This window comes from Vitis vinifera, chromosome 3 (assembly GCF_030704535.1).
Source record: "Vitis vinifera cultivar Pinot Noir 40024 chromosome 3, ASM3070453v1".
Taxonomy (NCBI): domain Eukaryota; kingdom Viridiplantae; phylum Streptophyta; class Magnoliopsida; order Vitales; family Vitaceae; genus Vitis; species Vitis vinifera.
The window spans coordinates 19,988,332-19,997,621 of NC_081807.1; the positions used below are offsets into that span (position 1 = coordinate 19,988,332).

Below are 9,290 nucleotides of genomic sequence, written 5' to 3' on the forward strand. Positions count from 1 at the left end.
TTAGAATATGCATATCCCATTGAAAATAATATTATGAAATATGTATGTCTTATCATATCTTATCATATCAATCAAACATCGAACAAGGACCAAAGTTGACCTTAGTGATCTAATGGTGTTGAGTGGAAGGGTCGTTGCTTAACATATACAAGTTATTTTAGGGATAACAAGCTAATATTCCCCAAGAGTACTCACATTGAGGGGAAGGTTTGACATGTAGATGTTAGCTCTTCCTCACTTGGAGCTATAATATGTTCCAAGGGTCGGGGTTTTGAAGAAATAATTATTTTAAAAAAAAGTTTATTAAGACACAACTTTTTAAACTATTTCCAAATTTACATGTTTTTTTTAAGACATCAATTAAAAGTTATCTTTTGAAAAAATAATTTTAATATAAGTATTGAAATTATCTTTTCAAGAGATAAGTTCAAAATTCAATTGAAGTTCTTTCAATTGGATTTTTCCTAATTATCATATATTTAAAATTGTAATTTTTTTTCAAAATCCTAGAAAGGAGTGAATTAGGATTTGGGGAATAATAGGATGGAAAAATGTAGCATTTTGACTTTTTTTTTCTCAATAATATATAAATTAAGTGACTTATTAATTAATGAAGTTTCATTTTATGCTCCTATAATATAAATAATTTTATAAAATTAATAATGTATGTTATTGAGTGTCTTCAAAATTAATTTTAAAAATTAATTGTAGGGGAGATCAAACATTTTGAGCCTTCACAACAATGTTTTAAAAAATAATTTAAAAATATTTTTAAGAAAAGAAATTCTATTTAAGAACTTGAATATGAAATATAGTTTTTTAACTTATTTATCATAAAATACGATTAATTTATGTATGATACAAAGATTTTAAAATATTATTTATATTTTTTATTATTTTTTTAAGGGAAGTGTCACGATGTTACTCTCCGTCGGATATTGTTCAATTCAGGCTACAATGAAGCATACATGGTCCACAAGTACACCCCCATTTTGCTTCTTTATTGAGCCTATGCCCTCAAGAAAAGGCCTCTGGGTGATGTGGGACACTAAAGTCCATCTCCCTTGGGGCCTAGCATCCTCGTTGGCATACTTTCGATTGGAGATCAGACCCTAATGGCTGTCACGACTTCACTCTCCACCCGATATTATCCGATCTAGAACTATAGTGACACAACTCACGAACCGACCCCAATTTTGCTTCTTTATTAGGTATGTCTAGGCCCTCAAGAAAATGCCTCAATAGTGTATTGTGAAAGTTCTTTCATATATGATTTTTCAACACTCACTCCTGGGCGATATGAGACATTACAGTTAGTATTTTTTTTGAAAAAAACCTAAAAAACTAAAAAAATCTCAAAATTGTTCCAAACAATAACGCATTTTTGAGAATAAATTATAAGAAACCTAATTTAAAAACCTGTTCTTTTAAGTTATAAAACTCCTTTATGTTCTAATTCCAAATAGACCCTTCCTTGTAGCCCAGCCCTTGAACCGGACGATTCCGGTTCGGCGAGCGGTCATGTAACCCATGAACCGGACACTGTGAATTCGCAATCGCGATTTTCTCTCTACAGAGGTACGATGCTCTGCTCTTATTTTCTCTTCCATTTTCTTAGGGTTTTCCAATTTTGCCCCCCGTTTGGCTGCCGAGAAATCTCAGGAGAGACAAAAAATCAGTTTTTCTTTTTAATCCTTTTTTCAATTTGAATCTTACATCTTATGTGGATTTGGTTGCTAAAAAATAAAGAAGAAATGGAGACCTGAACTCGTCGAATGAGGCTCGGTCTGAGTGGAGGTTCTGGATTCTGCATTTTCTTGGCGACCAAACAGAGCCTTAGGGCGGTTTAGAGTTATTTTGTGATTGGGTATAGAAAGGATCATTTTGGTGTGATTGTTCAGTGGGGAGGTTTTGATTTTCAGGCTGCAATTGGGGTTTCTGTTGTAGGATATTTACGCAATACATTGTTTCAGAGAATAATTACTGCATTTATAATTCTGACCTTGCAAATTTACTAGAATTTATGCCTTGTGGTTCATATGAAGTTCAAAATCCTTCGAAAGTGAATATTACCTGGCTTCTGTTGTAGTGTTATAGTTTTGGATCGATTCCATGGGGGTACTTTTGTAGACTTGCAGTTAGGGCTGCAACATGGGCAGCTCCACCCCCCAACCTGGTGTTGGGGTTGGCATGAGCAAGGTGTGAATGGATTAGGATCGGGCTTGGGTTAGAAAGGTTCTTACCCAAAGATATTAGGGTTGGTGTGGGATGAAGGTCCGAGCAACCTGCCAAAACCAGAACCCACATATTATTTATTTATTTATTTATAATTGTATTATATATTCTTTTATTAAAATATAACTAGGTTTTTAATTATATCAGAGTAATAAGTTTATCATTTTTCTTTAATTGTTAAAGTATCTTTGATATTTATAGTTTAAGTTTATGAATAATCAGCTATGTTGAATTAGGAACTTGAGTTATGATATGACTTTGAGATATTTAACTTTTAATAGCTTACTTCATAATATGATTTATATTTTATACTCTTAAATAATTGATTTGTTTGATAATTGTGGTAACCTGAATTACTGACGAGCTTAGCATAGGTTAGGAATTCCCAACTCAACCTTCAGTTGGGTTTGATGTAGATTAGACATATTGAACTCATAGTAAAGAATGATATGAAGCCTATTTGATATTCGGAATTAGAGATGTTTTCTGTTTACACAAACAGAACAAATGGGAATGACAGAGAAGCATTTTTGTGAACATGTTTCCAAAAACCATTTTGTAATGTTTCTTATAACTATCATTTTCCATGTTTTTCCAAAATGCAAGTACTTTAGCACTTGAAAATGATCCCAAAATTTTTATTTTCATATTCATTATATATGCTGGCATAAATTAGGGGTTTCATTTTCTCTGAGTATTTAGACTATCACTAGAAGCAATTTACATTAGACAAGGCAACTTGCATGAACAATGAATTTATGGATGGTTATAGAAGTCTAAGGGACTACATACTAATATGTTATTGGACTATATTTATCACTAAATAAGGGGATACATGGATTTGATTTGTCTCATGAACCAAAATTTGAGCATGATAAGTATGCAAAAGCAAAAGAAAACAAAGTATATATCATCATAGGAATTAACACAAAAAAAAAAAAAAAACAATCCTCTGTGGAAGAGTATAAAGTACGCCCCCTCCAACGTTATCAAAGCAGAACAAGGAAAGAGGGGTGGTTGCTAACTAGCATCCCATGCCTCCACCTGACCTATGCTACCATGATGGAGGACGTTTTCTTGGGTTGGTGCTATGCAGGATCCCTTAAAGACAATAGATTCATTGCCTTTTTCTTTTTGAGGGTTCATGAGGAAACATAGGGGAAAGATGCTATGGCAATAGGGCCTTGGTGTATTTTGTTCTTTCTTTTTCACATTTTTATTTTTATTTTAATATTAAGTAAAACTTTATACAAAAAGTGCACAAAAGGGGGTGCAACCCATGTACACTGGATGCATACAAAAATTGGGTCTTGTTAGCCACTCTTTGGGTGATTTTGGCTCATGAGTAATACTAGAATTTTTTTAGTACAGGGGGCTATAGAGAATTTACGAGATGGTATTTGTTACCTAAATTCTCTAGGGGGGTTAGAGTGAAAGAGTTTGCCGGTACTCCCATCAGCATTATCCATTTGGATTGAAGGTGATTTTGCTTATCTCAAGCAGGTGAGCTGTTATGAAGGCTGTGTAGGCTCCCCCATCTATATTGTTCCCTAAGCTCAATGATGATGTATGTTTATTGAATAACTTACAAAAAATGGTGTTGGAGGTTTATTAGAGGCTATGGGGGTGGGCCATTCAACGCTTTCTGTAAGCATCATGTACATACTGACTGTTGAGGCTTAGCCTCATCAAAAGGGTTGAATGGGAGATCATGTTGGGTGCCACAAACATTTTTTTGTAGGGCTTGAGCAGTTGTTTAATCCTAGGTGGCTCAGGGCAGGAGAAGGGCATGAAGGTATAACCAGTGGATTTGGCAGATTGTTATTCTGTCTTAGAACTTGGTGACTTGGCAGATTATTTGTCCATCTTAAAACTGGGTTGGTCCTTTGGGTATCAGTCTACAGTTAACCTGGAAGGTGATAGATTGACTAAGAAGGGAGCCTACTCTATTCTGTTTGTTGTGTACTCCCCGCTTCTTTGTACTTTTCTCTCTCTCTCTCTCTCTCTCTCTTTCTTTTTTCTTAAACATGATTTTTTTTCCTATTACAGAAATTCTTTGGTTCCAGGTCCTTTCTTGTCAGAATGATGATCTTGAGGTTCCTCTCTCTGGCTGTCTACCCAAATCTGTTTCTAATAAGCTATCCATAGAGCAAAGAGCCAAACATCTACTGTCTAAATTAAGCAACTACTGCTAAATCTCTGACCATCCCAAAACCTCTAAGCCACCTCTCTGCTGTCTCCCTGCACATCTTTTAATGGTTCACGAGTCTTAGCCAATGTAAAATGAAATACAAATATATCATTCTTCCCAATCCCACTTCCTAGCTGCCTCCAGCTGCCTAGTGTACAGCCATCAGAATTAATTTTCACCTCTATTCTGAGTATGCTTCAGACAAATATCAACCTTGCTTCTATGGTTAATTATCATATGCAAAATATATTAATTATCATATGCAAAATATATTAATTATCATATGCAAAATATAGACGTGCCAGTAATGCTTGGAAATGCTGTAATTATAATACTTTGGAACTTGGGCATGAAACAAATATAGAGCTTGGTTTAGATCTTAATTTTGTAGATAGTAATTTTCAATTTCTTTCACATTTCAGGTGTCCAGGGAAAATTAATTTTACATAAATAGTATTTTCTCCATGGAGATTGATCTCGAACTGCCTTCAGGCCAAGACGACAAATTCAACACTGGATCAAAGATGAATAATGATATTGTTGATGTCCCTGATGGAATTCATGTTGGTGAAGATGTTCATGCTCCTACAATAGGTGAACAAATTAAGGAAAACCTTGGAGAGAATGTGGGTGAAGATGTTATTGGTGGTGGGGATCAAGTAGATGTGAACACACTTGGAGCAGTTAGCGGGGCCATAAATTATGAGCCCCAAAATGGTTTGGAATTTGAATCAAAGGAGGCAGCATATTCTTTTTACAGAGAATATGCTAGGTCTGTGGGGTTTGGTATCACAATAAAAGCCAGTCGCCGTTCAAAACGATCCGGGAAATTCATTGATGTAAAAATTGCATGTTCTAGATTTGGAAGCAAGCGGGAGTCCAGTACAACTGTTAATCAACGATCATGTCCAAAAACAGACTGCAAGGCTAGCATGCATATGAAGAGAAGGCAAGATGGAAAATGGACTATATATAGTTTTGTAAAAGAGCACAACCATGAAATTTGTCCAGATGATTTTTATTATGCTATCAGGGGGCGGAACAAGCAATCTGGTGTGGTTGCTCTTCAGAAGAAAGGACTGCAGTTGGCTTTAGAAGGGGAAGATGTAAAGATGTTGCTTGAGCATTTTATCCGCATGCAAGATGAGAGTCCCAACTTTTATTATGCTATTGATTTGGACCATGAAAAACGTTTGAGAAATGTTTTCTGGGTTGATGCAAAGGGTAGGCATGATTATAGTAATTTCTGCGATGTAGTCTTCTTTGATACTTCTTATGTTAGAGACAAATACAGAATCCCCTTAGTTCCTATTGTTGGAGTGAATAATCATTTCCAGTTCATTATGTTTGGATGTGCATTAATTGGGGATGAGTGTGCATCAAGTTTTGTTTGGTTAATGCGGACATGGCTTAAAGCAATGGGTGGTGAAGCTCCAGATGTGATTATTACTGATCAAGAAAAATCGTTGAAAGAAGCTATCCCAGAAGTGTTTCCTGATGCACACCATTGTTTTTGTGTGTGGCATATATTGAGAAAGATTCCTGAATATTTAAGTGGTATTATGAATCAGTATGAAAGTTTTATGGAAAATTTTAACAAATGCATTTCTCGTTCTTGGACAGAAGAACAGTTTGAAAAGAGATGGTGGAAAATGCTTGATAAATTTGGACTTAAGGAGGATCCAAGGTTTCGATTATTGTATGAAGATCGCCAAAAGTGGGTCCCAGCTTATCTAGGGAAAATTTGTTTAGCTGGTATATCTAGGAATGACCTATATGGAAGTATAACCTCTTTCTTGGACAAGTATGTGCATAAAGATACTACATTTAAGGAGTTTTTGGTGCAATACAAAGCATTTTCTCAAGACAGGTATGAAATGGAAGCTAAAGCTGATTATGAAACACAACAGAAGCAACCAACCTTAAGATCTTTGTCACCTTTTGAGAAACAAATGTCAACAATTTATACACATGAAGTGTTCAAAAAGTTCCAGGCTGAGGTTTTGGGAGTGGTTGGGTGTCAATTGCAGAAAGAACGTGAAAATGAGGGAACCATGATATTTCAAGTTGATGATTTTGAAGAACGTCAGGATTTCATTGTAGCTTGGAATAAAACAGATTCAAATATTTGTTGTTTGTGTCGTTCATTTGAATACAAAGGTTTCCTTTGTAGACACGCATTGCTTATTCTTCAAATATCTGGTGTATCCAACATCCCATCTCACTATATATTGAAGCGTTGGACAAAAGATGCAAAGATCGGGCGAACTACAGGTGAAGTATCTAATGGGCTTCAATATCGGGTGCAACGTTTCAATGATCTATGTAAACGGGCTATTAAATTGAGTGAAGAAGGGTCTTTATCTCAAGAAACCTTTGATATTGCAATTGAGGCATTAGACGAAGCCTTGAAACATTGTGTCGGTGTGAACAATTCTATTACGAGTGTTTTAGAGCCCAATATGTTGGCTATTCACGGTTTTCTTGATATTGAAGTAGAGAATCACTCAAACAATACGACCAAGGCATCTAAGAAAAAGAAGGCATATAAAAAAAGAAAGGTCAGTTGAGGCTTGATATCTGAATTGTATATTGCTAGAGCAATACTCAAAGCTAAATAAAATGCTAAGGCCCTTGGCATAAATTTCCTTTGTGTGTTGTAGGTACGTTCTGATTCAGAGGGACTAACTATCGGGATGCAAGACAGCTGCCAGCAGATGGTTAGTAGCATTTTGACATTAGTTATGACTTACTAATAGTTTGCAAGGATTAATGCCATGAACCATTATAAAATCCTGATAATGACACACTTCATTTGGATTTCATTTGTATAGGAACAGTTGGACTCAAGAATGCACACCCTTGATAATTGTTATGTTCCTCAACAGGACATGCAAGGGATGGTAAGATAGAATCCTAGTGTGGCGGTGAAATATTTCCAAAAGAAATTTGTTTATATAGACTTGATTATGGTATAATTTTAATTGTAATTTGTCTAAAATGGGCTTCCTTAAATTTTGTAGGAACTCGGCTCTAGAGAACCAAGTCTTGATGGCTATTATAGTGCTCAACAAAATATGCAAGGAATGGTATAGCATGTTTTGTTTTGTGTATAACATGTTGCTCTAGTTGTGTCACCTTCTATGATTTACTTTGAGTGGTGCTTTACACTTACTGCAGGGACAATTGAACTCAATACCACCTATTCGTGATGGCTATTTTAGCAATCAACAAGGCATGCAGGGGCTGGTGTGACACTCAAACTATAGTTCTGATAGTGGCTTTCCTGATATGAACAGCAATGGTTTTGACTAGTTGGTTCCATTTATTTTCCAGGGACAACTAAATTCAATACAAACACGTGTGAGCCATTATGGGGCCCAACAGAGCATGCAGGGACTGGTAGTAGATCCAACCATTATTATCACTCCTAAAATGAAATTTGTCTGTGTACATAAAATAATTTAGATTTGTATCTCTTGGATTGGGGTTCTGTAGTTGCAGGGACAGCTTAGTTTCAGAGCACCAGCCATGCAGGGTTGTTTTGACATTCAGGACAGTCTGCAAGATATGGTATGCATTTGAGATTACAACATGATATATTCTATCTGGAGATTTTAACAGACTGATCACATTTGTGGCAGGAACAATCCGTAGGTTCCTCACAATTTCATGGCATTGTGACAAAACATCTGCATGGCAAACACCTCTCTCGGTAGCTGAATAGTAGTTGAATCCTCCATACCATTTAGATGAAAAAAGATAGAACCGTGGTTGTGAATTCGTCCTCAACTTGATGTATGCCATTGAAAATTGGTTTGCGGCCATTTTTCTTTTCTTTATTCTTATTCCTCTCTCTCTCTCTCTCTCGCTCTCTCTCACTTTGGTTTGCTTTTTCCTTGTTCAAAGGTCCGATCATCCAAATGTATGGGTTCTTTGTCTCTATCGGTTTCATCATGGATTGTGCACATACACACACATAGAGCCAACAGCCTTTTCTTCAACTACTGGTGATCATGGGACAACCTGGAATTTTGTACATTTGTTAAAATCATTGTATGAAGTTCATTAATTGTAAGCTTTGACTCTTCTAGTCTTTTTATCAATGATTGACAAAGAAATATCTTCGTGCAAATTGGTTTTGCCCTTTTCTTCTCCTTGGCTTTCTCATTGTAAGCAGAAATAAATTCATTTGATTTCGTCTTGGCTCCATTGTTATCTATTAATTCAAGTTAGAGATTTTCCTCCCATATTATCAAACTGATGGTTGATTCCTTCACATTACTCTTACAAGAACAAACTTTCTGATGTTGATCTTCTTCTGCAGATGTTTCTCTTTTTGATGTTCATTTCAGTTACTCTCCCTCTCTTTCACACACAACCATACTATTGTTTACTTAATGTTTTAGTCATTACAGAGCCGGTATGATAGGTTTTTGTTCAGTTTGGTGATAGAAATCTCTCATTTCTTCCCTGTGCAAAAGATTTTCTTTGTCATCGTTCTTTGAATGAGTTTGAAATCATTATTTGGAGCCTTCTGCATCAACAGCTTGAGCTGACCCACACAGGTACATGCCCTGCAACTCGCTCTCTTGCTGCTGCTAATCTTTTGGTGTGTGCTATCATCTGTTTGGATGATTAGGGTTTCATATCTAATGAAGATGACTATAATGGCTGTTCCATCTGTGTCAGGTTATTCTCACAATTTTGTTTGGGGGTGGGGTTGTTTCCATGTACAGTTTAAGTGTAGGGTTCTCATCTCACCTGGGGTTTGCTTTGCCAATCCGGTGTTAGTAACTGATATAAAACTGTGCTATAAGAAGATTTCTGATTGTGTGTTCTTCATTTTGTGTCTGTTTCTGCC

The 9,290-nt window shown here is 35.9% G+C and overlaps 1 protein-coding gene across 4 annotated transcripts; it reads left to right on the top strand.

Annotated features, from left to right (window-relative positions):
• The first annotated feature begins 1,450 nt into the window (after positions 1 to 1,450).
• LOC100262225 (protein FAR1-RELATED SEQUENCE 2) lies at positions 1,451 to 8,676 on the top strand. Of its 4 annotated transcripts, none has more exons than XR_009465433.1 (10): positions 1,451 to 1,578; positions 4,849 to 6,987; positions 7,090 to 7,146; positions 7,261 to 7,329; positions 7,450 to 7,515; positions 7,607 to 7,675; positions 7,763 to 7,828; positions 7,925 to 7,999; positions 8,071 to 8,242; positions 8,336 to 8,676. XR_009465433.1 is itself a non-coding variant. In XM_059736069.1 (9 exons), exons 2-9 carry the CDS (start codon positions 4,891 to 4,893, stop codon positions 8,143 to 8,145), a joined length of 2,574 nt encoding a protein of 857 aa, XP_059592052.1. In that variant the 5' UTR covers positions 1,451 to 1,578; positions 4,849 to 4,890; the 3' UTR covers positions 8,146 to 8,676. The 4 variants fall into 4 exon arrangements, 1 of the variants encoding a protein (XP_059592052.1); XR_009465431.1 differs by having other exon boundaries at positions 8,071 to 8,224; XR_009465432.1 differs by having other exon boundaries at positions 1,574 to 1,867; positions 8,071 to 8,224.
• Positions 8,677 to 9,290: the final 614 nt, after the last annotated feature.